At 42.1% G+C, this 27,189-nt stretch overlaps 1 protein-coding gene across 9 annotated transcripts; it reads right to left on the reverse strand.

Moving 5' to 3' along the window:
• Window positions 1-47: 47 nt before the first annotated feature.
• ctnnd1 (catenin (cadherin-associated protein), delta 1) lies at window positions 48-25,862 on the reverse strand. 9 transcript variants are annotated; one of them, XM_056371241.1, is made up of 23 exons: window positions 25,761-25,862; window positions 19,128-19,275; window positions 16,951-17,025; window positions 16,676-16,801; window positions 16,147-16,439; window positions 15,911-16,001; window positions 15,530-15,720; window positions 13,989-14,244; window positions 13,578-13,649; window positions 12,474-12,624; window positions 11,835-12,036; window positions 9,103-9,220; window positions 8,690-8,846; window positions 7,232-7,249; window positions 6,839-6,904; window positions 6,528-6,655; window positions 5,701-5,851; window positions 5,351-5,546; window positions 5,020-5,213; window positions 3,748-3,795; window positions 3,532-3,614; window positions 2,695-2,749; window positions 48-2,230 (listed from the first exon to the last, which is right to left on the reverse strand). In XM_056371241.1, the coding sequence occupies exons 2-23, from the start codon at window positions 19,266-19,268 to the stop codon at window positions 2,172-2,174; spliced, it is 2,871 nt and encodes a 956-aa protein (XP_056227216.1). In that variant the 5' UTR covers window positions 19,269-19,275; window positions 25,761-25,862; the 3' UTR covers window positions 48-2,171. The 9 variants fall into 9 exon arrangements, with proteins under 9 accessions (XP_056227216.1, XP_056227215.1, XP_056227218.1 ...); XM_056371240.1 differs by lacking the exon at window positions 25,761-25,862 and adding an exon at window positions 25,485-25,748; XM_056371243.1 differs by lacking the exon at window positions 25,761-25,862 and adding an exon at window positions 25,485-25,748 and having other exon boundaries at window positions 2,655-2,749.
• Window positions 25,863-27,189: the final 1,327 nt, after the last annotated feature.

Below are 27,189 nucleotides of genomic sequence, written 5' to 3' on the forward strand. Positions count from 1 at the left end.
TCATTACGAAGTACTGTGATCGACAAGAGGCAAAAGAAAACAAAAGCTCAGAGAAATCATTTTCTTTTTTATTAAAAACAGTATTGCTAGTTACATAATTCATTCATAAATGAGAATGTGCAACTTTAAAGAGCCAAGGCAGAGATTAAGGTGTAGCCCAGAATCTGATTTTATCCATTAGTGTTCCAGTATCAGATGAGTGTGTTGGAGGATTTTGTTTAGCTAACTTATTTTGCATTAAGACACAAACTGAATGTTTTCAATCAAAACATAAAAACTGATTGCATATGCGTTCACCCAGAGCACCCAAAACAATTAAACCCAAATCAGAATATAAAAAAGAAATACATAAAATCATTAAAATTAACAAATATTCTCTTGTATATATAGTTTCAATGTGCTTTTATTTTTTCCTCCACTTTATCTAATAGTAAATTCTGGTCTATGCTTCCTTATACAGATTTTCTACCACAAACCCTTGCTCTCCTCTGTTCTCTTCTTTTAGTTGGTCCACTCTTGAAGGCAACTTGTTACTTTGAGAAAATGAGGCTTCCTCTGTCCTGTTTCAATTGGCATGGAAAACAAAGGAAAGATTTAGGGAAAAAAAAAAAAAAAAAAAAAGGAGGGGAGGAGGTGGGGACACAAACCCCCCCAGTGCTTCTTTTAATCGTCCACTCAATAAGTATCTACATCTCAGTCGGCACTAAGAATATGCATTCTGCTACAGAAAAAGCACTGTACTAAAGAAACAAGGGCAAAAACAGACAGTACTGTGTCTTATCCCATGTACTGTTCTGTAGTCTTAAAGCCAGGTAGGCTATGGGTCTGTGAAGCAGTAAATTATACAGAACTCAAGAGTTTTATACCTCGTAAAAAAAAAACAACAAAAAAAAAAACAATCCCAATAACAAGAATCAACTCTCACATACAAACAAGTTCATATATTCCATTTTCTCGCAGAATAGAAAACTGCTGAGTTCCATATACAGTATTCTCAACCAATAACCTGCTGAGAAAAAGACACCTTGATTGGTTACCAAAGTCATGTTGAACACATCCATCAGATCTATCCTGAATGAGCGAGGCACTCCAGTTAGCCCACTGTTAGAGACCGTCTTGTATGTACACATTCATAAGATTATAGACCTGTGGATACAAGGAAATGCACCCACTGAATCATGTGATATCTCCCCAGAAATTACAGAGGGGCTTACATTTAAGAAAGAAACGTAGCACAGACTATACTGTCTATTCCAACGAGGTGGACAATCATTTCTCTTCTGTAATTCTGTCCCCTTTATATCTATGGATCACAATCAAATACAGAAAATGCAGCATCCCCATGCATCTTAGTGATGGTCTGTCACCGACACAAACTGCGTACAAAACAAAGCAGGTGACAGTTTTCAGTGTAGCTGCTGTTAAAAAGTCTGAGTGTGTGAAGTTCTTGCATTCAGTATTGGCAGTCGCAGCAGTAGCCGTGTCATTTGGCACAAGTACATTACTGTGGTACAGAGCGAAGCAAGAAGAGGAACAACCACTACCAAAACAGAAGCAGAAGGTTTACACATATCTGATTAATTGATAAACACTGGTAGGAAATGATGTCTTGTTGTATTTAACGATTAGAGAGAAAATGACACCATCCCTCAGTTTCTTCAAAACAGACTGTAATAGCATTAATGTAAAATTTCACCAAAAAGAGTCTTTTTCTGATCCCAACAGTTCCTTTTAATTAGTTCAATAATAGTTCAATAGGTCTGTCCTCCGACCTCCAAAAATTACAAAAGTCCTCAGATGAAGCCAAAGTCTCTGCTTTTAGTTGAAGAGAGCTTTAGTGTTGTCCAAGCAAGTCATAGTGTTGTCATGTAGAGATGTAGTGTTGTTGCCACAGTATCTGATTGAGTGGTTAGCTTTTCTTTTTTTTTTTTAGTTTAGGACTGGCAGAGCTTAAAGTGGTCATAGTGTCACATCCGGTTGTCCACAGGGAGCGTAGATCCACATCAGTTTTCCGTGTGGTCTCATTAGTGTCAGCTGAGATGGAGGAATGTAACAGAGAGAAAGAGAGAGAGAAGGGAAGCTGCAAAAAGAGTTAAGGAGGGAAAGAAGAGTCGAGTGTAAAAGGATGGAGTTTAGTCCCATCTGTAGCGTAGTGGTCCCCCGTTGTCAGTTCAGCAAGGGCAGTAGGTGGGAGGAGGCTGTCGTCTTGTGATACACACAATCAGTTTTTCTGCAAGAAAAGAGGCACAAGTGTGGGAATCGATTATGTGCAGCAGCTAATGTAAGGAGGTCAAACCGTGATTCACAGCAGAGGCTTTCAAATAAAAATAAAAAGAACACAGTACAAACTACATTACACAATAGTGGCTGCAGGCAACAAAGTCACCACATGTTAGATTAAAATGACACAAACTGCGCAGAGAGTGCAGAGCGCAGAGAAAAAAATTAAAATAACATCCCAGGAGAATTAAAATCAGACACTTGACACTTTTCACCAGCAGGGGGAGCAAAAAACAGTCCAACTACAGTACAATGGAAGCTCATTGACAACACTGTTCACTGTCAAACACACAAATAGTCACAGTTCTTAGTACATAACTAAGATACTAGGCCATACAGTGAGCTGAGAGGAGCAGCCGGGGACACACACATACCATGCAGTGACATGCAGTGTGACAGTGGGTGTAGCCTAACCATCGTAAGAATCCATTAGAGGCAAAGAGGCCTGCCTCTCCCCATACATCCCTCCCTGAGAGAGAAAGACAAAAAATAGAGAGGAGGAGTGTGTGATAGAGAAAGAGATAGAGAAGGAGAGAGAGTCAAAAGAGGAGGTGGTAAGTAAACAAAGAGGGTTAAATGTGAAAAGCATGAAAAAGAAACAACAGCAAGACAGAGAGAAAAATGTGCAGGGAAATAAGGCATCAGATGGGAAAAGAAAGAAGGGTTACAAAAGATCAGTTTAATGTTAGGTCATGTTTTAGGGGAAAAAAAGAACACTGTGAGAAATTATGTGCAAGACACACATCAACCAGAGTGCTTAAACGAGACATGCATCAACATGCTGTCTGTGGGTGTGTGTGAGAGCATGTCCGTTCACACGGTTATTTTTTTAGCTGGAAGTGAGGACATTGGTCTATATATCATGACATGTGCAAACCCACAAGGTGTGTAATTTCTAGTTAATTGAATTTTTTTCCCAACAACTTCAATTTTTTTTATCTTGATAATGATGTGTCCCGAATTCACAGGAAAAGTAATGCAAAGTCAAACAACTTGGAGATGATAACAAGTTACAACCTGTGAAGGACTGCTCTACTGATAAGAACAAACTTTTGAAAATTATCATATTGTCTGCTCTATTATTCTCAATTGTCTGTTGGAAGCACATAAAGTTATATTGGGGTTAGGAAAGGGAGATAGGAAGTATTTAGTGGAGTTTATGTTAATTCATGCAGGGCTTGTGTGTGTGTGTGTGTGTGTGTGTGTGTGTGTGTGTGTGTGTGTGTGTGTGTGTGTGTGTCCAGTGTGTACCTGTACTGCATCTTTGTCAGCAGGTTCGAGTGTGTTATCCAGAGTGTTCCTTCTCCCTCGTTGGTCCAGTGTGGAGTAGGCATCTGAAGAAGAGAAGTAAATGTGTTAAAAGCGTGCGTGTGTGTGTGTGTGTGTGTGTGTGTGTGTGTGTGTGTGTGTGTGTGTGTGTGTGTGTGTGTGAGTGTGTGTGTGTGTCTTCATTGTTTTCACCCTCACCTGGTCCCAAGTCATTCATTGGAATCATTTCCCGGTCCCCTTTGCCGCCTGTGTATCGAGGACACAAACACAGTAAGCATCAATGTCACCGTTTGTCTGTGACGTTAAATGTTTCAGTTCCCTCAGAGAGTCAGCCAGAGCATCTCTTGCCAAAGACAGAAGTGTGTAGGTGTGTGAGTGTTTTGCAAGTGTTTCTGAGTATCAGGCATGAGCCAGCTAGCATTTGCAAATATATAGTTTACGTTACTTTGGTGTGTAATGGGTGGAGTTAGTCAATTTTAAAGTCAGTGCCAAAGAGCTTAAAAGATCTTTTGAACAAATTAAAAAGAAAGTTTTACAAACATGGAGGTGATGGACAACCATAGTTGGGATTATCTGAAATGCCCCAGTGTGGTAAACCCTTAAATATCTTGCATGCCAAGCAGGTTGAGACAAACGTAAGAATTAACTGGAACTCTTAGTTAACACTGAAGCCAGCCTATTATAGGAATTACTTGTGAAATGCAACACACAGAAATGAGCACAGACATTATTTCAGAAGAGCAGGGATGCCATGAGAACCGATAGTTTGGCACCAAGTCGATGGCAAAATTCTGAAGATGTGAAGGTACTTGTTTTTCTGCAGTACCACAGGTACTGTAGATGTCATAGGCACTGGAAATGTGATTCTTCTGGGACTGTGGAGGGCAGTATAATAATCCTACAACCAAGGCTAGCTGGCAGATCATCAGGGACAAGTTATAGAAGATCAAAAGCCAGTATGTAAACGGTGCCACAGATGCTATTCTATCAAATTCAATATTGAGAATTTCACTGGTATTAGGACCAACTACCTGGTACCATGATACTCCTACAGAAGAGCCGGTTCTTTGAAACACTAGCACAGTTATGACTGTGGAGTGACAGAGAAAATCGCACTTTGGACCATTCAGAGTCATAACTGTTCGTAACGCAACATGAGCAGTCAGACACAGCTCAGTTTGTACTGGAATACCAAAAATCATAACATGCAATAAGGGCAAAAATAGTTCACAAAGACTAAATTCAAGTCCATTAAAATCACAATAAATGTGTGTGTGTGAATGTATGTGAACGCAGATGGTTATTAAATTTGAAGGAATAGTTTGTATGCAGCATTACAAATCATCAACAGAAAAATAAGCCAAATACTTGCTGCTGTACAAACAACACAGACAGAAGATCTAAGGACAAAGACACTTATGGACAGTTATGTCCGCTACACATGCAAATGTTTCCCTTTCACTTCCTCACCTTTGTCTATGAGCGGCAGGGTACTGTCCTCATATCCTCCATTGGCTCTGGTGTTGTTGCTGGGAGGGTTTAGGTTGACCATGAAGTCCGTCTTCTTCCAGCCGTCCTTCTCCAAAGTGCGCCGCAGTTCCTTGTAGCCCCACACTGTCTGCAGCACCAGGCCAGCGCCACGCACCTCCCGCTCAGAACGATTACTGATGATCCCAGTGGACAGGAGAGGCAGAGACAGGGAATTAAAAAGAAGATGACACTCATAAAGGACCCATAAAGAGAGCAAGTAATTCAAAACTGCGAACAGAGAAGTATCTCAAAATCCTTGATCAGCCCTTACCCATCCTTGTTAATGAGCACCAGTCTCTCAATGCCCTGTGAGGCCCTGAGGGTCTTGGCTGCTTCCAAACTAGAGCCCAGCACCTCATGAAGCGTGCTCAATACTGACACCACCGTCTCCTCTGACAGTCCTCGCACCGGCTGACTCTGACCACCACCGGGCAGGTTGGCCACCAGGTGAGGCACCGCGTGTTTACCTAACAACACAGGAGTGGTTAAAACATCAAAGCACACTTCAATACTGACACTGTGCACTTGATACTATAAATCTCTCTAGTACTCCCCCGGTTAAAATGGTACTTTTAAATAATGTGACTTGCTGAGACACACAAAAAACACTCTAAGCCTCACCCAGTAGATCTCTGTTGCGTGCATCAATGGCCAGGTTGCGGAGGGCTCCAGACATGGCTCGGACCACACGGTCGTTTCCGTGGGCCAGCAGCTCAGTCATCATGGGTAGACCCTTCTCCTGGCGCAGCAAAGCACGGATGTATCGTCCATACTGAACAAAGACACATTTTTATTAGATTAAGGGACTATATAATATGTCTGTGACAGACTGATGGCCTGTCCTGCGTGTACACAGCCTCTGGTATAATGCATGTTGGGATAGGCTCCGTCCTCCTACAATCCTAAACAGGATAAGTGAATATAGAAAATGAATGGTGAGCAAAACATTCAATGACAGTGGAAAAACTTTGACTGCATTTTCATGAAGTGTATTATTCAGATGCTCATCCTGCATCACACACATGGGCCGATCAAACCAACACATGCTGAAGGCGCTCCTGAGTAGACACACCACTGTCTCTTCCACGGTTTTCAAGTTTTATAATTGCCACTATACACCACTAGTAAGTAAAACACACATTTGCACAGTCATTTTCCAGGTGGTTTCTCTTTGCAATTTTTAATTACTAATTTTTTCTACCCTCTGCCATCTGAATGTACTCGAAATATAACCATAGAAAGAAGTGCACGAAGCTCCATTTTTGGCTAAATTTGCATGAAGTCAGCAAAGAGGTCATACAGTAGATTTAAAGCACCTGGAGTACGCTGTCAGAGCTGTGCAGAGGTCTAGGTTCATGTTGGCTCAGATTCTAGGATAGGAGTTACGACGCACAGGGAGTGTTGGTGTCATAGAATGGAAAAGGATGATAACAGATAACAGTTCTTACAGTCCAGCGGCCGGCACACAGGTTCTGAACAGCTCCAGCCGAGGCCTCCAGCACAGTGGGGTTCTTGGACTCCTTTAGGAGAGAGGTGTAGATGCGGACCACCTCCGGCTGGTACAACAACTCATAGCCTACAGGAAAGAGGGAGAGAGTGGTAGGAGAAGGAGTGATTGATGGGAAATAATCAGAAGAAGCAGAGGGGGGAAAGACGAAGAAGTATGGAAGAAGGACAGAAGTAACAAAGATTATGAGCAAAAGCATATTTTTTCCTCGTACAATACAAATAATGAAAGTGAAAGTGAGTCAGTAATTACCTTTAGCAGGTGTGGTCCTCTTTGGAATGTCTATTGTATCTGCAGCGGTATCCTCATCTTTCCTACCTGGAAAGCAATATCAACGTTACAGTCCTAGAAACACATAACATCTAAATATGACAGATTCATTTGGAGAACTATATCTACTGTTAGTATTTTTTAAGTTTGGTTAGATATGCGTTGTCAGGGGAAAACAGAAACCAACCAAAAACTGAGATGCATGTTCTCTTCTGAGAAATTCACTACAACTCTTTCAGTGAGGAGGAGGCGTGCATGTTAGTACTTAGACAATACTCCAACCTGTTAGCTCAGCTACAGCTACTCAACTACTGCTAACACTAAGACAACAGGCAGCGGAAGCAAAGTGCAGTCATACAGAGGTAAAGAGCTTACCTTTGGAAAACCACTCATCTGTAGCCCAGCGCGCAAAGAGGAGAGAAAAATGGAGAGGAGGGAGGAGAGAGAAAGGGGTGAAGAGGGAGAGAGTGGCAGAACAGGAGGAAGAGAGAGCATTTGAGTAAGAGGAAAGCAGCCATAATTGAGCCACCCAGTCAACACCTGATTACATCACAACAGCGCCACTGCCACCACACACAATCAGTAATGTGACATGCGTGACAAGTGTGAAGGCCAAATAAAGCGAATCAAAGCGCACAACAGTTCATGTAATTCACACATCCCAACTACTCTGTACAGTTTGAGATGTTGTTGCTGTGATATGTTTTTGCATCACACCTGAAAATCATGAATACACAGAAGAGCAATTTATCAAACTTAAAAACCGATATCTAGTGACCCGGGACATTTCTTCTGCTCCCCCCAATGAGTATCACAGATTTTTTGGTTACAGCAGGTACTCTGATGCAATCTTCTTTCATACAGTGGTGGTATAATTTTGTTTGTTACATCACACTGTAACAGCTGGTCTGGTTCTATGTAAAAGTCTAATTACAGTTAACCTGAACATTTTTTCTGTACAGATTACTATTGAAAAGTAGCAATCAACTCCGGGTTCTGGTTACTCAATGATGATATATTTTGCAGTATTTTAGAGTTGAAACGAATAGTTAATCATCAGAAAGAAAACAAATTCACAAATATGTTGATAATCGATTAACCATTCAGTCATTTTACAAGACAAACATTCTCTCATTCAGCCTCAAATGTGAGGATTTGCTGCTTTTCTCTAAACTGAAAATCTTTGAGCTTTGAGCCGCTGGGCCAACAAAACAAGACATTTCATTTCAGCTCTGGAAAATTATGTGGATTGGATATGGTTTTCAATTTTTTTCTATATTTCATTAACTAAACAAATCATGTGTTCAAAGAAAAATATTGAGCAAATTAACTGATAATGAAAATCTTTTATGGCAGCCCCACAGTCTGTTGTACATTTGTTTTTCTAAAATGTTATATTGTGGGATGGTCACTGACTTTGTGGATTTTTTACTGTGTTATTTTTCACACTGCCTCGTTATATTCAAGAAAAAAAGAAAATCTGAAAAAGGCAGAAAGCTAGCAAGGAGGATATAGTATCTGAATTATTAATATGAATGTTGACAGATGGTCTTTGCCACTGAAAAATAATTTTATTATAACATTGGCAGAGCCACAAAACAGTAGAAAGAAGGTTTGTATTTGAGAAAAAACACATCAATACTCTCAGTGAAATACAAACAGAGCAGCTGGAGAGAGCATGAGCTTCCTCTCAGTTGGGGAAATTGTTAACATTCCTGTGCGAGTGGTTTTGTTTGTGCAAGTGTGTGTGTGTGTGTGTGTGTGTGTGTGTGTGTGTGTCAGTATTAGTCTAGTAAGACACCGTTGAAAACAGTGACATCACTGCAATCCTACCTTTGCCCTTGCGGGAGCTGAAGCAGCCACCCTTCTGGCTGGAGGGGGCAGGGCCCTGGTTGATGGGCGCGGCCTCCTGGTAGCGCTCACAGCCAGGGATTTCACGGTGCACCTGATAGGACAAGTTCCTCAGCAGACACACGCTGTTCTCTATCAGCTGCAAAGACGGAGGGAAAACGGTGGGAGAACAGAGATGAATTAAAAATGAAGAATTATCAAAATACAAATTCTCAACCTGCCAAGTTTCTCATAAGTTCATCAGATCACCTATTCACAGTAGATAACATGACACTTCACGTTTAACTTATTCTTTAAAAAATGCATGAACTGTGAGCACTACTGAAAAGATAAACTTTATTGATCCCACAAAGGAAACTAATTGCTTGAAAGGTTTAATAAATAAATCCACAAACCTTATTGTCGACATCTTTACAGTCAATCTGGGATTGGACAATGTACATGAGTGAATCGACCAATCCTGTGCACTCCCTCAGCTTCCTCCTTGCCTCGCTTCGCTCCGAACTCACATTTCTTTGGACGAGTGGAAAATTGAGAGGATGAGAAACAAGAATGTAAAGAAAAATAAGGATTAGCAGAGTGAACTGCTGAAGAAATAAACAAGGCAGTTAAGGGGGTAAAGGGGAGAGGAAAGAGTCTCTACAAAGGGATTCCAGCACACAATGCCTGGACACATCCCCAAGAGTTGTTTGAATGAAACTCCTGTTAAAACTACTGCTTTACAAAGAGAGTACAGTTCGACCAGATCACGTTACAACTCTGGACCAATTTCTTCAATTGCTCTGCGATTGAGTGCCACTTAAAGATCTAACAGAACTGGATGGATGGAAAACTGAGACCCAGTTAGTTCTTCATTCACTGATGTAGAAGAGACGTAAAGAAAGGACCATGAAGGAGAAAACTCTGTGGAATGATATTCAGCCTTCGTCTTTTGTGCTGGCCTGTTTTTCCTCATGACAGACACACCCTCTCACACAATAACAGGACACATTCCCCTTCGCAGCAGGGGGCCCTGATTTCACTTCACTGCTTAGTTCAGGAAGTTTATTTACATGTTGCAGTGGGCCAACAGTTTTAATATTAAACTACAGACTAAATCAAATTACAACTGCAGCACATAAGAGGGCAACAGTCCCCCTAAATTTTCTACATTTCTAAGGTCAGGTGTAGTAAATCCTCTCTATTCACAAGAGGAGAAAGAAATAAAAAATTAACTTTGAAGTAAGCACTTCAATCAGAGTAAGATGGATTAATCAGTGTTAGATCTTCTACCTCATCACTAAACTTTGATATGACACAATAACAGAGCAGCTGGGCAAGTAAACATGAGCACCAGAAAATCCTACCTCTGTCTGCCAGCTGCTGTTTGACCACAAAGCTGGCCAACTACAAAGTGATCATGGAGCTCACCACATCCTGTGTATTTATGAGGTATGTTGCTGACCTCCATCTCATTCGTATCTTGTGTAAAATTCTTGGCAAATGAATAACAAAAGTCATCTGACCCAGATGGCTCAGCCTTGTGTTGAGACAGGTATAAATAGATGTAAGCATTATGAAGCTACATGTCATAGGCGTTAAGAGTCTCACCTCTACAGCTCTACTAGACTTCATCATCATGATCATGCTTGAAGACAAAACTTGTCAAACAAGGATTTCCTCTAGTCTTTTTTAATATGCCACTTATTAGACTACGTTTACTGAGAGCACAGAACAGTCATCTTTCTCTTCTTTTTAGTGAGTTCAAACTAGTGCTTGTGTTAAACCTCTCCACACTGAACTGAACCGACACTTCTTTGTGCAGGGGAATGAATGATATGATGTATTTCTCCTACTTGTATATAAGGTGCAATGAAGAAATGTCAATGTTGAGTGTATATAAAAACAAAAAATATAGGTAAGAAAAAGCATGAACTAAGATCACCATACCGCTGATGCATTCTCAGTATAACATTATATACCAAAGATACCATATTCATTTAACACATTTAAAACCAGAAAACAACAGAGGCTGCTGCAGACACAGTGTTCTCACACATGCTCGACAGACTGAGTTACTACGGTTAATACCCTGTGTTGTTGTTATTGTTTCCTGTGCTTGCCTTCTTCTTCTCTTCAAGTTTGACTAAAACACTTGTCGTGTTATCATACTGTCCTCATCAGTCCTGGAAGAATCACATCTCCAGTACCTATGTTATCTCGGTACCTTCAGTACCTGTGGTACTTTAGAAAGACAAGTATCGTCACACATTACCAAAGTGTTGGTTCTCGTGACATCCCTATGTAACAGTAATGATCTGTCGTTCTTATCTTATCAGGTCTTCAACTCCAGGATCTAGTCATACTGTGTACTGAACGATACTGTCCAGACACCTTCTGCGAATGCCAAACTTTTTAAGTCTTCAAGATCACCAAGTTATTCACACAAACTTTTCTACACCCACAAGTGAACACTGTAATTAACCATGTGGTCAAGGGGAATGCATAGATAACGGACCCAGAGGCTAGAACATACTGTTTACACTGTTTAAGTCAATGCCCCACTGTCCTCTACTCTCCCCCTCCCTGTAAACTCTTCACCCTCTCCTAATCGCTCCCGGTTACTGTAAGGCTTCAGTTCAGCCAGAATTTCTTCTTTAACAAATAACTGACATTTAACCCCAAAACATTTTAATGAGAACTATATAAAATTAAATAAGATATCATGTGTATACATTCTAGTAACCAGAGAAAAGGCTTCTGACATGCACAATGAACCAGATGGAGCATTCCCTTACAGACTTTTGAATTGATGGACTTGCAGTGAGTTCATGGTGCTCATTGGCTTATTCTTATACTTTAGAAAGTATATTTTACCTCAGTTATTATATGATTATTACCCAGCAATCACAGTTGTTTTCAATCTGTTAAAATGGATCAAACAAAGGTTTATAAAGTGCGATTACATTTTCTGACAATATGGCCCAGTTTATTCTGATAAGAACATACTGACTGTACCATCACTCTGGTTATTAGTGGAACAAAATGCTTCACATGAACAGTTACTTTCCTTCCTCCATTAAAATCCAACAGGTCTAATCTGTTTTATGATACTACCTCCATCCTTCCTTCCTTGCTTTCCCCCTACCTCAGGCAGCCTGCTGTGTTGGTGAGGGCCGTCTCCCACTCGAGGTGTCTGGGCTTGCAGTTCTCCTCCCCGCCCCCTGCTCCATTGCTCCCTTTCTCCCAGCCTGAATGGGGCACCATCACCTCATCAGAGAGGGCGTGCAGTGCATGGTCCACAATTTCCATTTTCACAGAGTCATGAGACGACAGGTTCCACAGCGTCCCTGAGAAACAAGAAAACTTAAATATGTAAAAATGTCCAGTTTAGTAATGCAGCTCACTCACACTATTGCCAACTGTCACTTTAAAACAGCCCTAGAGAAAATAACATCTTGATGGATGGACAGACATGTTTCCTGATTTGTGAGAAATTGTTTAAGTAATTTTAAAGCTAAAATGTGACGACTCCAGGTCCTCAAATGTGAAAATGTGCTTTGTTTCTAAGTCTTAAGTAAAAAAAACTGACACTATACAACACTTAAAATGGCGACATCAACAGAGCTACAAATAAATTCAAACAATGTGAACAAACAGTTGCTTTGATTGTTTTTCTTATCATTTTATGTTGTCATTATTTGCCAATAAAGATTAAGGGGTGGGGCTAAAAGGAAACATTTGATAGTCATGTTTATATAGATGTGTTCTGATATGTGCTTCTAACCTGTGATAGTGTCAGTGAGGTCCTGGTCATGGGTCTTCCTCAGCAGCCTGACCAGAGCAGGCACTCCATCACAGTTCTTGATGGCGATCTTGTTGTCTGGATCTTTGCCGTATGAGATGTTCTTTAGTGCTCCACAGGCTGCGTAGTGAACCTAAAGCAGAAACAGTTTAATGAGCGATTAGTCATGAAGGAGGATCACAGAGAAAGCACTTATTTCACCTACAAGGGTTTAGCATAGTAGTAGAAAACTGAGTCATGCCCTCATAACTGTTAGATAGTGGTATGAAAATGACATGGCTCTTGGCAGGGCTATTCATTCAAGTAATTTCATATAATTAATGTTGAAATCGTTGGCCACGTTTCTTACCTATTTTCACTATAAAACAATGTTAATATCAGCAACAAGTTAATCAACGGCAGATAATCAATATCCCATGTCATGTGTGTTTCTGATACACTTTCACATACATTTTGAAAAAGTTTTCATGACATCACACTCTTTGTTCTATTTTGTATCTCAGCTTTCGACCCCCCCCCCCACCCCCCACCCCCACACACACTCATAAACACACACTCTCTCTCTCTTTGGAACCACTTGAAAACGTTAAGAGGATTTCTGTCTGACCCACTTCTCCAGTCAGCAAGTCACACCAGACTTCAAACTTGTCATTGGCCGTAGAGCATGAAATGTGAAGTTAAGATGCTTCTTTGCTTCGAGAGTGGAATGCATGATGTGGTTTGCCTGGTAATGCCCATACAAACATCAGCAAAACTTTGCCACCGCTTGGCCTAAATGAAAGGGAATCGTAAAAAAAAGCCACAGAATGTTTTGGCTGAAACCATATTTAGCACAAGTGTTGACCTCCAGGATTTAACCAAGAGAAGTCAAATACGTAATGCTTATTCCTCTTTCTCATGCATTTGATATGAAGGTGGAGTGTCACGTCTAACCTTGTCCTCATCTCAGGCCAATGAATTGTCTCAGTATTACATAAGAAATACATTACATCCTTTAAGCCTCACTTTCCCCCACCTAGTCCAGTTATAACACACTAACAAAGTAAAGAATGAAGTGAAAGCCATAGAGGACAAAACCAAACTGACCTCTTTGTTTGGGTTGTCAAGCATAGAAACCAGCGCTGGGATGCCTTTCAAACGACGCACATCAGACTTCACCTGAAAAACAAAAGGATGGACGTTAGCAGTGGATGTAGATGAGGGGGTCAAGTAAAGTCCAGTCTAGTTTTTAAAACAGCTCCTCCACAGTCTTATCCCTGAACTAAAGATCTTGACACATCCAGCTAACTAACCCATTCTAGTAGAACTTTATTTGCCATCACACACAATCATTTTTAGAACATACATGCATACATACATAATTAATCATCTTTAATTTCACCCTCATACTCTTGAGAACTAAACTGCTCCTAACAAAAGGTGAGGGCTTCTCAACTGTAAGTTATATGAGAGAGCTTTAAATTAAGAAGATTGTGAATTCACGTGTGCGTCTCTTACTTTATCATTCTTGTAGGTGAGATGCTGTAGGTATGCTGCTGCGTTGCTCTTGACAGGGTCAAGCCTGTAGTTGAGCATGGCGATGACCTCTGGCAGCTCTGGCTGACGCCAGCCCCCGGGGCCTGGACCTTTCCTTAGAGTGCTGTCCAATGAGGCCATGCTTCCTCTTTCACCCTGGGCCAGAGGTGCTCCTCCACCCCAATAGTACATGTCACCTGGACCGCTCATGTCACCGTCCAAGGTGCCCTCATAACTCCTGAGGATGAGGGGGAAGAACATATGAGATCGTACACACTTATTGACGACATATAGTCATCTATAAATACAAAAGCAAAGGAAAATTTGATACCGGAGTTTGCTGGATATTGGCACTGATATCCCAATTAAATAAGATTTAGAATCAACTCATTTCAAACCCATTCAATTTGATTTGATTCTTGCTGGTTCAGTTATAATCAGATGAATACAGCTTCTCCGGGGATCTTAAATTTCTGCTGCATTTAACGAATGAGCAACACTGTTGTCTCCTTGAATATGAAACTGTGTAAAGTTCTTCATTATAGGCTAAACCTTTAACACGTTTCCAGATTTTAAAACTGTTTACCACTGTGAGAAAAAACTTGTAACACTAGGTCATTGTCATTATGCAAAAAAAAAAAAAAAAAAAGTAAAATGCTACTCCACACACCTACACATGTACTGTCAGTAGCAGATGCTTCTACATAGTACAGACATCCACTGTAATGATCAATGTGAACACAGACAGGGTAGAAACTGAAAGTCTGCTCTCTAAATCATCTGCACTGTTCGCACTGACAGCACCTCAGCCTGATACCTGCAGACAGCTGGCTAAACAGACTGACTAAAGTAGATCCACATGCTGTTCATTTAACTTCCAAGGCTTGGCATCTTGTAGCCAGAGATAAAATCTCTTCAACAAGGACAAGCCCAGACCTCAAAACAGGTTGCAGTGTTTTCATCCGTCTGGTAGATGCGATCTCTAGATTCACTATGAGATAGCTAGAGTTGGCACACCACCCTGAGTCATGACAGTCCTGTAAAATGCAACAGGTCTGCATAGTCTGATATGGTTTATGTCACAGTTTAGGGAACTGTCATGAGCCAAGGCAGTTCATACAGCAGTTATCAACTACATTACATTTTAAGTAGATAGTAATAGTAAATATATTACACATCATGCAGCCCGAACTGAACCAGTCCCAACAAGTAACCACTGCATATACATGACACATTTATTGCAGATGTACATGTTTACTGAGAAAAGGTGCAAATGCAAAAATCGATCTTGGGATTTTAAGAGTCAATACTGGATCATTCAAATAAAAATCACAATGAATTTTTTCCTTTACTTCACCTTTTCCTGAGCATTTCAGTAAATATGGAAGAAAATTATCTTGAGCACTTCACTCTCAGAGATGACTCACAGACAATCCACACAGTGTATACATAAAGAACATACATCCAGACGTTAGTCATCGCTTAAACACAGATGGGTCACCACAAAAACACACATTACTCACCCGGTCCTGCGTGGGGGCCCATGGGGGAATGCATGGTGGTTGCGGGGAATGGTGCTGAAGTGCATTGGGTGTCCCATGCCATAGTCAGGCTCATCATAGCCCATGCTGCGCTGATCGTCCTCCAGACCGTAAGGCTCTGGAACAAACCTTGGGATGGAGGATAGCTCCATAGCACTTCCCATACGGCCAACCTACACGGGGACAGGAATTAGTGTCTAGCAATACAAGATAAAAGCCCAATCGAAAACCTATAGCTATTGAACTCCTATTCAATTCTTCACATACATCACAGAAACAAATCACCAAGTGTCAGCAGAGCAAGTTATAATCCTGCTAAAAGGAAAGCAGCAAAGCAAGCGATGCAATGATTGTTGTACACACCTGTGGTTGAGCAGCATACGGATCCAGCTGGTTCCTGCTGGGGGCTCTGTAGCTTGGATCCAGCGTTCTGTATCCATCTGGATGGACTGGTCTAAAGAGGAGAGGGAAGCAGAGGGTGAGGAAGAGACTGGAGGGAGGGGAAATATTGGCTAAAGGATTATCCAGTTAAACTGTGACAAGTTATTGTCTACTCTGCTTTGATGGCTTGAATCCTACAGTTTCAACAAACATGGTACCTGTAGCGATCATCCATGCGAGCGCCCCTGGTAAGGCTTGCGTAGGTCTCAGATGGAGGTCCAGTGCGGTATTCATCATAGCCCCCTGGAGGTCCATAGTGGTAGTTTCGGGGGACAGTGTGAGTGGGGTAGTCCATGGGCACGCCTCCACTGGGTCCCTGCCTGTAGACCCGGTCCATGGGTGTAGTGTAGCCCCCCATACCTGTCACTGAACCTCCACCATCCAGGGAAAGTGTGTCTGACACAGAGGGGATGACTGTGCGAGTGGTGGTGGTCTTTACTAATTTCTTTACCTTAAAGAGCAGGGAGAGGGGAGGTGGGAGAAATGATGTTAGTGCTGAACATTTACAAGCATGAAAGATTGTATGTTAGAAATATAATCCAAAGGGATATTCTCCACTCAATCGCGACAGCTGCAAAAACATCCTAGACAAAACTCATCTGTAGCTTTTTCTGCCATCATGTCACTTCAGTAGTGATGTAAACCACACACTCTGCAGTGAGCATTTCTATTTGCTTCTCATGTTACCGTGGTTTCTGTGCGCCGAGTGGTTCCATCTTCACTGGTCTCCACAGAGACGACAGGTTGGGATTCCTGGGGTTCCTCCTGCACTGTGAACGTCTCCTGCATCACCTGACCAGGCTCCATCCTGAACTACACACACACACACACACACACACACACACACACACACACGCACACACACAAAAATAACAAATATAGGTTTCACATGGGGCATCCTGAGGGTTAACCACCTTAAAAATGAAACAGCTGGATCTGGGAGGGCTCTGCTGAGTGCTTACGTGATGTGTCCCGTTGATGTAACCCTCGTTCAGTGTCAGCCTTTCTATGTCTGCATCACAAGGAATGCGGCCGTTCTGCAGAGAGAAAGAAATACACATGAGGGGATCCGACACACACGCGCAGATATAAAAGAATAATTATGCAAGAAGTGAAATTCAGTGACGGTTTAAAGTTGGGTTCTGCATGAACCCTAAGAATAAAACTACATGACCTCCACAGGTATGTAAACATCATGAACACAAACAAACAACACAGAGGCTTTCATGTATACACTCCTCACTGATAAACACAAACAATGAGGTAGTTAAATGGGACACACTCATTCAACAGACTTGAACAAACATAAATGAACTATGATGGTGGACTGAACAGATGAACAAAACTAGTAATGAAATGAATAATGACCCACAGAGAGATAAAACCTCTGTCTCTTGTGTGTCACCACCACAAGCATTGCCTGCCCCGGAGTGGTGATGGGTGTGGTGCACTTCCCATTCCAGCCACAGGGGGAGCTCTAAGTATCTCTACTGCCATCTCTGCAATTTTATCTCCACAACATAAGAGGATAAAGGGGGCACAGCCTGGGGGGAACTGCTCACCACTGATTCAAGGATGAAATGCAGTCGTCTGTGACTAAAAGAAATTATGTATTTTCACATCTAAAAAACAGAAATAACCTGGTGAGAACTGGAACTACTTCCCGGAGGGGCAATGACACCTTGTTGAAGTGTAACTCAGCCCAGACCAAGTTAAGAAGACACACCATAAGCAAATGAGCACGCTCTTTAAGGTAGATTAAGGCTCGGTCAGAGGGAACAGTAAGAAAGTGCCGGGCAGATGTGAGCGTGTGGGAACCTGTCACTAATGACTGAGGTCGTGTTGCATTGCCTGGGAGAGTGGCAGAGGCATGCCGAAGCCTCTGGGCTATGTAAACACATACGGAGATAAGAACCGGCACTAGCTACATTTCTCTCCTGCTCTCACTAATACACACACTCTACCTATATTTCTGCTCCTTATCAGCCACAAGAATCACCTGGGACTGGGATGTGTCCTGGTTGAATGCGAGCCTACATGCAAGAGCGGCAGATAGACAGACAGAAAGTGAGTGTCTGGGAGAGCCTGATTGTTTATTTTCAAAGGTTGCCTCAGGGCCAAAAGTGTGTATGTGTACATGTGTATGCCGAGTTATTCACGCACGCTAATGGCCAAGAGTGTCAATAAGGAAGTGACAGAATGAGCGCGCATGGGTGTGTGCGCCTGCATGTCTGTCTGTCAGGTAAACTCAGAGCATGAAGTCACTCATGACTCTCTGAACTTGGTAACTGAATCAGCCATGATAAAGAAGGTGTGTAAGCAAACGGCAGAACATGTTTCAGCTGTAAAACGGACTTGGAAATCAAGAGTTTAATTTGGAATCACAGCAGATGAACTGGGTCTGCCTGGACTGTGGTCCTAGTTAATGGACTCTGCTGCACTGAAAAAGCAGCTGAGGTACGATTTTCTTACACCAGAAATAAATCAAACAAACTATAAATAAACCGGGTGGTTGGCACACTGCAGCTGCACGGGTAAATTCTTGATGATGGTCCAGGAAATGACGACAAAAAATTAAATATCAAAGAAGACGTCTCTCTGCATGCAAACGCCAACTGACATGTGAGGACAAAGATGAAGTGTTGTATTTTGTTGTTAAGTTTGACAGGCGGGATGATGATGATGATGATGATGATGATGATGATTATGATGATGATGATGATTGACTGACTTCGAAGGAGACACGGATGTTTCTGAGAAACACTAATGGAGGAGGGAAAAAATGCAGGATTAAAAGCTGCAAGGAGCAACAGAGGGTGTAAATTACCTCCTCACAAAGGCTTCATTGGAAAGGGATTTAGTCAATTTGTTTGACTCAATTTTTAACTTCAAAAACTCAAGGTCAATTTCAAGTGAGCATCAAAAGTCCAGCCTGATTAAAACCCACAGGAGGAGGTATATTTTTCCCCAGGCTTCGATGGGGTTCTGCTGCCATCCAGCCAGTCCACACTGATGGGATGGAGGGTGACCATGGAGATGACATTGGATGACATCGGGTCAAGGAAGAGTGAATCCGAGGGACTTTTCAATGGAAAGTGTGTGTGGGGGTGGGGATGGGCAAGGGTTTGTTCCATGTTACCTGCATGTTGGGGAGGGGGCGGGGCAGGGTGCCGGCACAAGACCTCCGCTCCTCCTCCAGAGCTCGGCTCAGCATCTCAAACTGCCTCTCCTGCTCCCGCACCGAGGCCAGCAGGGAGGCCGTACTCGCACACTGCTCCATTCACACGCTGAGAGCAGAGCACAGGACAGGACAGGACAGGACAGGGTCAACACCAGAGAGCAGGAAGAGATTCAACCATCACCGGGATTTCATCAAAGAACAGACAAACAGCAAGACTGAAACACCCAAGTACAGAGGTATAAAGAAGGGCCTAGGCCCAGTGCAGATCTAGGAAGGCACACAGTGAAGAAGTGCTAATTAAGTTGATATTTAGGCAGGAGCTGACGCAGGGAGGCAAAGCAGGGGAAGATAAATGAGGGAAGAGAGAACTAACTGGGGAGATAAAGTAGCAGGTACAGAGACAACGTGACTAGAGACAGAAAAAAAAGCGAGAAACACAGCGAGGACGAACAGCAGGCATAAGGGAAGAGCTCACCACTTGAGAATTCATCGGAGAAAAAAAAAAGAAAAGTGATTATTCATTCAAATTCAAGGGGAGAGGAGCATGAGCAGAGCAGGGATGGAAGTGAACTACTCTCACTTTTTCAATGCGTTTCGTCACCTTCTGCTATGCAAGGTTAAAAATAGAGAGAAAGTGAGATACATGACGAGAGACAATTACAGCATGTTTTCAGCCGCAGCGTGCGGAGCTTGTTAACACTTCACTTCATTCCAAGGATGCAGAGCAAGTGAGGAAGGATGAAGACAACGAGTGTGAGAGGGCTCAGAGGATTTATTCAGAGACTGTATCACACCATCAGGTTACACCATATTTGAAAATCCAGAGGTGTTTTGAACTGAGGTTGTTTGCTCTCCACAGCAAGGAAAAAGGGGACAAGCCTCGTTTTTCTCTACCGATGTGCATTTAATGATGAATGCTGAAATGCTTGATTAAAATTAATCTAGAAATGCAATATCCACTTTATATTATACTTAGTGCAGTTTACTAGTTAGAATATGGATGGTATTTCATCAGCATGCCATCCATTTACTGTAACAGGAGATTAAATGAGGGCCATTTCTTTATAGCTTGGCTGCTATTATTTCTGCAAACTCACAGGAATAAATGAGTCTTAAAATTACAGGAAAAGTCATAAAACTGGAGCTGGTCAATGACCTTTTTATCATACATTTGGCTTTTACTCAGCACTTCAGAGTAAATTAGTGCAATCGCAGCAGAGACCAAGAGCTGCACAAGAATGAAAAAAATACAGTTTTAGTCTCATGGAGCCTCTTTGCTGAAAAAGATTAATAATCAGGGCTTTTATTATTTGAGGACACAACTTTAATACATGGGAAAACTTAAGCTCCATCTGGTTTACAATCAAACTGCAGTGATATCAGACAAATTCATAAGAACAGATTTACTCTTGATCATTAAGTTGATCAGTTTTTTTTCCACTTGATAGAACCTTTCTGCTGCTCCTCCTGAAATGTCACCTTCCTTACATGGAGAGTTTAATGATTATTCAAATGTAAATTTCACCAGAAGGGAACACAACATAGTGAAACTTGAATTTCAGAATAACCAGCTGACTTACATAACCATTATTATCGAAGCAATATATCATGGTAGACAAATACCAATGATTCATTGTGAAGCCATACAGAAAAGTGCATGCAAACAAGCTAAGCAAAAACAGCGAAGAAAGGAAGAAGAAAAGTTTGATTTTAAACATCAAACTGGCCTTAAAGAAGGAAATGCAGTCTAAACACATGCCACAGATGACCTAAGGCTTAATTACAGAGGCATGATAATAAATGAACGTCACTCCATCCCAAATTAAGGCAATGACAAAGTCCTTTCCCTCAGACATTCTGGTGAGGGAGGAATGAGGAATCTGTGGAAGATTACTTCAGCAGTGTCTGTCTAATAACGGGATGACATGAGCATGGCTCATCTCCAAACCAGGGCAAAAACCATTTTCTACTTCAAAGTTCACTGACTCATGTAGATCAAATCTGCTCTCCATCCGCGCACACAGGACTGGCAGAGTGAACAAAGGCTCCTGTATTAAGTCTGAGTGTGCACATACACCAGCGAGAGTGTGTGTTCACAGCCGTGAGAGTGTGAGTGTGTATGTGGGTCAGAGACTAAATAAAGGTGGTAAGTGTGTGTGGCTGACGTTGATTTTATCCTTGAATACTCAAACAGAGCTGTGGCAAGTTCTGGTGAAGTTAATGCTGCTCCTTGTTTCTTTTCATTTGTGTGGAAAATAAAACATACATTGTTAGACAGAGGCACAGATGAGCCACACAAAAACACACACGGACACAAACACACACAGCCATTGTCATACATTCCACAGTGAGATTTAGCGTGTCATATCCTGTCTCAGCTGTTGGAAGCTGTCCTAATAAGGGAGCCCTTCACTCTTTCATTGTGCTGCTCTCATCCATCTCTCACACAAAAGTATTTTCTTCCCAACCAAACACTTCAGTCCTGTAAAAGGGAGAGTGGGAGCGGTAACCTTCTCTGACCCAATCAGGGCGGCCAACCACAAACCAACAAAGTGCTTCTATAGTGGATAATGCTAACAAATTGAAAAACATTTTGAATTGATTTCAAGTGGGTATATGTAGCCTCTGTGTAAAGCTTTGAGTGCATTCAAAGTTAAACGTAAACCTTGACATATCAGCAGTTATTTGCTGAAATCCCACACACATAAAGAAACACAGGTGACTAAAATGTGGCAGAAAACGAATAAATGTCGGCTGTGTCGTGAAAGTTGCCTAGAGCAGTCGTCAAGTTTTACATTGGGGACCATGAAAGATGAAACACTGACACCACACAGCAGATAAGTCAATACACCTCAGTCTGAGCTCTTCTTTGCAGCTCTGTCAAAACATCAACACATTTTTGAGACCATAGAAGAAGAAAGTCTCTTGTGCCTAAATGCAACAGACAGACAGACCCACAGAACCTCTATAGCTATGCAAGCCTCACCGCTAACATTCTTGTGGCAGGGTGCCGTTGCTTGTGAGAGTTTTAAATGGCTTTAGCCACTTAAAGCCCGGGCATTAGTCATTAATCTATTGTAAGGCCATTAGCAGCAACGCTAAATCTTGTCTGCTAATGGGATAGCCCTGGAATTACACTACTAAGCCACTTACTATCCTGAGCCAACACACAACACCACAGATGTACACGCACTGTTAATGTCCACTGCTCACTGAAGACCACACTCACAGTCAGTGTGTTCGTCTATCAGCCAATGCCAACTGAGTATTGTGGCTGCATTGTATTCCTTCATTATCATATGCTATCATTGCTATTTCAGGGACTTAGTCACTGGTGGTTGTGGCAGGGTGACATGGATTCTGTTCCAGTCTACACACACACACACACACACACACACACGGTCACACACACTCGCACGCGCACACACGCACACACTCACACACACACGGTGAAGCTATGGCAAAATGCTGTTGTGGCTTGGCCAAATGCTCCGCTGACTCAGCCTCATTTGAATGGTCACATAGAGATTTGGCCTCTGTGTGTGTATGTGTGTGTGGGTGTGCGTGTGTTAGCCTTGGCCCACGTCCAACGACTACTGCCTTTACCATCCTGACTTGAAATCATGAAACTACCCTCCCCGCTCCCATCACCCCTCTCCCATGTGGCCTGCAGTGTGGGCACAGTGTGGTAGCTGCAGAGAGAGCACACATGCACACACGCCCACCCACACTCAAATTCACTTACACACTCCACACAGACTGCTCAGGGACCTCTGCAAGGGCCAGCTGTCTAATCTACAGGACACCAACGTACTATTCTTGGTGAGGAAGGAAACGTCCAGGCAGCTGTAAGTGAGAGAGCAGAAAAGAGGGAAAAACTGGACCAGTGAGTTCAAGTGCTCTCACAACTGACTAGAGCAAGGAGATACCTGGATACAATACTGATACGAGGATGGATTTCATCTGGATTTTCTGTTGTTATATCATGATAAAGCTTTACTGCACTAGCTGCTTGGCCATCGCACCCTATTTGTAGTGAATTTGACCTCAGTGACTATATCCTCTACAAAAGGACACAAAGAACACACATGTATGTCACACAGCAAATGCCAAATGATTAATTATAGTGGCTACTGATTAGGTGATAATCTAACCGATCACAGGACGAGACTCATCCATATCTAGGTGAGTTTCCACAAAGACCAAACAATTTGTTCATAATCGTTAACTCTGACAACTAAATTTTGTATAACAGTAACACATTATGTTTTTATCACAAGTCCACTGAAAGTCAACAGATGAAAATATTGCATTGTCACCCAGCTGTAAAACATTTTCATATCTTATTTAGTTGATATATGTCAGCTCCCTGTCTAGACTTCACTTCAAAACTCATGTAAAAATAATAAACAAAAAATAATGAAAATTCCTGGTCAATCGCTATTATGGAAAAATGGTCCAACAAACAAAAAACTCAGTCAGTAAAGATTTACTCCCGGTGAACTGCAAACAGTGTGACCGCCACTTAACAAGGAAGTTGGTTAAATTGCTGCAGTAAAAATGCAAACTGGCTCTCAAGCTTTCCAAGAAGTTAACCACCAGCACTGAGCGAGGGTGCTGTACGGCAGTTTAGCTCCACGGCTTTAGAAAAGTCTGTGCACTTTGATTTCACTCTGTGTATATTATCACACAGTTGACATGTCCTCCCCTGAATGGGCAGTGTGCTGACGTGCTCACCATTCAAATAAAAACATGACTGCAGGTGTAACCGTTGGAGGTGGTGAGATAAAGAGACGAACAGAGAATGAGAGAGAGACACAGACAGGGAGGAGGAGCAAATATAAGAAAACCCCAGCTTCTGTGTGTCAGAGGGACACACCCGTGGTGTGCTCTGAAAGCCCGTCATTACAGGGACTCACAAATGATAGCCCTGGTTAAAAGAACTGGCTGAGCAACAAGACTTCAGCCCCCACAGACAAAATGGCTAGGAACAAATTCTAGACACCAAAAGAAATGTCCAACTTTTGACTTTTTTGCCCCTCCTTTTAACATCTTGCAGAGGGGGCATTTCTGAGCAAACAGCTTGTCCAAACTTGCTCACAATCTCTTCCATCTCTGTCCCAGCAGGTCAAAGCAGACATGCCTGCAGGGTATTTAGAGGAATATGCCAGGCATGTCCATCCTGTACTGTAACTCACCAATCAGCTGACTATATCATTGCAAATCAACAATTTAAAGTTACTTTAGACAAGCTGTCAAACATATCTCAGGTTGTTCTGACGTCACACACTGAAACTACAGAAGATCGTGATTACAAACTGAAACCAGCAAGCTTAATCCAGGAGTGATCCACTGAAACAGATTCAGCCAAGTCACACTGAACAACTGTAAACTGAGAGGGTGTCTGGGTTGCAAGCCTCTTGACAAGGGACTGAAATAATGAAGCAACAAACAGGACTGCCACCTTACCACACCCCACAGATCCAGACCCACACAACAGGTTCCTGCTTTTGTCCCTCGCCGCTCCACCACCACCACAAATCGTGTCTCCCTCCTCTACCTGGCAGACCGCATCAAAAGGCAGCGACTGAAACACCAAACATTGTCTATTCACAGTAGACACGCAAAAATGAACAGAATTCAAAAGGCAATATGCCAAAAATCACACACCTTGAGAGGATAGTCACCTAAAATGCACCGTGCAGCACGACTGTCTGCAGAGAGTGGGCGATTCAAGTACAGCACATAATAGGAAATTGATAAGTAAACCGAGACTGGACTTTGACTCCTAAATTGCGGACTGTGACGCGACGTGCTGGCCGGTCACTTCCGTGTACTCTCACCTGTCCTGAATACCTCCTAGGTCGGAGAAAACAGGCGGAAAGCTCTGGTGAAATCTTTCTGCTTCAGTGTTTAAAGGCACAAACAGAAAACACGCAGTGCGAAATGTTATAACGTTATACACCTCCCAGCCTCCCTCAAACTACACCACTCATGTAATAAATTGATGTTAGCTATGTAGTGTCACGTTAACTGGATAATTGACCGTTTTAACTTTTGTTATGTAGACCATGTTTAACTACATGTTTAAGTTATGTTAAACTTTTTCCAAGTCCCACTCTAGATAAGTTATTCATCAAGCTAACGAGTGGAATACACCGATGCTAGCTAAATTAGCTCGTGCTATGGTGGCTAGCCTGCTAACGCTGCGCTACAACAATCAAGTTCGCCAAATTAAAACTCACTCCTTTTCCCACCTACAACAATTCTCAACCAGCAGCACCGAGCACAAAACACCAAGAGACAGGCCATTACCGATTCTGGAGACTGTTAGGCTTGTTTTTCAAAGTCCATAAGTGTTTGCGAGGAGGATTCAGGCCTAGCCTAGCCGACCGCTGCTGCTGCTGCTGCTGCTGCTGCCGCTGCGCTGACACAACCGAAACCTCGACCCGCAGGCTCGGAGAAGAAGTGAGTTGGGATGAGACAACAAAAACACCTCGGCGTGGTCGAGCAAACAGCGTGAAACGAAACAAAATAAACTGTCCACCACGGGGCGAGAGCACTCACAATGAAGACGGAGAATACACCCACCTATGCAATTCCCTATCTTCCGTGCCTTGGCTTGTTGATCACTTGTCTCTGCTCTTCCTCTCCGCTGGGGGGAAAAGGTGGGGGCGGGAGAGGAGAGGAGAGGAGAGGAGAGGAGAGGAGAGGAGAGGAGAGGAGAGGAGAGGAGAGGGGAGGAGAGGAGAGGAGAGGAGAGGAGAGGAGAGGAGAGGAGAGGGGAGAATAGAGAGCGCGGGGTTGGTTTACAGGCATTATACGTCTTCATAAGGTTATCTGTCCGATAGTTATTGTTCATAGACTACATCAATTAAAATTGCAATTAAAACAAACAAAAAAACAGTGCAAAAATATCATACTGAAGATTTTGATTATTATTAATATGATTAAATTCTTGATAAGTAATTGAAAAAATGATTTGTTAATTTAATTTACCTTCCTCCGCTATAAAGAAAAAACAGGTAAATCTTTTGGAGAAGTTTTCATTTTCATTTCACGGTTTATGCTAATAATCATTCAGCCCATGGATGTATCATGATTCATGCTCATTTGAATTCTGTAGTATCATTTTTTTCCCTCAGCGTCTGGCCATCAAACGGCTACGAAACCTTACATTATTATTATATAAATATACATATAAATTGTATAAATGTCCTCTAACTTTAAAGATGCTTATTATTTGTGAAGTTCTGACATTGCCCTCATGTGGTCATAAAATGGAAGTGCTATTAAAGAGCAGAATAATAGCCACATAAAGCAGTTTACTATAATCTGGGAAGTCACCAGAGGTGAAAGAAGTATTCACATCATTTTTTTAAGATAACAACAGCATACTATAAAAATACCACATTACAAGTGGGAGTCCTGCATTCAACTTTGTACTTAAGTGAGAGTATACAAATATTAAAAATGTGGTTAATGTATATATATATATATATTGCTGGATAGAAGATTAGTATCAACACAACATGCCCACAAGAATCTGTGATTTTATCTACACTACAAAAAATCATGTGGAGTTTTTAACACTGTGGTGTTCCTGTTTTTACTTAAGTAAGAGATAGAATAGAATAGTTTAACTGAGCCACTGACAACCAAAGCAAACGAAGCCAATAAAAAAGGACATTATGTTGCCTTAGACGACTGGATTTAATAATGTCCCAGTCCCACAAACGGCCAGTAAGTGGCACTATACTGTAACTAATGAGGTGAAGGCTTCGGCTGCTGCTGCCAGCAGACATACTCACCACCTGTCACGTCTGTGTGTATTTGTGAACCATATTCAAAAGCAGAACATGAGGCCCTGATCATTTTGCTATGAGTTATTTCATCCCTGCTGGCCTACATCCATTTTCCCATCAAACCTATCTATGTAATATACAGTAAACATGTTGGTTATTTTAGGTATATCTAAGTGCAGTGTGCAAAAACACCATATGCAACACCATCATCATAC

Source organism: Seriola aureovittata, chromosome 3, assembly GCF_021018895.1.
Source record: "Seriola aureovittata isolate HTS-2021-v1 ecotype China chromosome 3, ASM2101889v1, whole genome shotgun sequence".
Taxonomy (NCBI): domain Eukaryota; kingdom Metazoa; phylum Chordata; class Actinopteri; order Carangiformes; family Carangidae; genus Seriola; species Seriola aureovittata.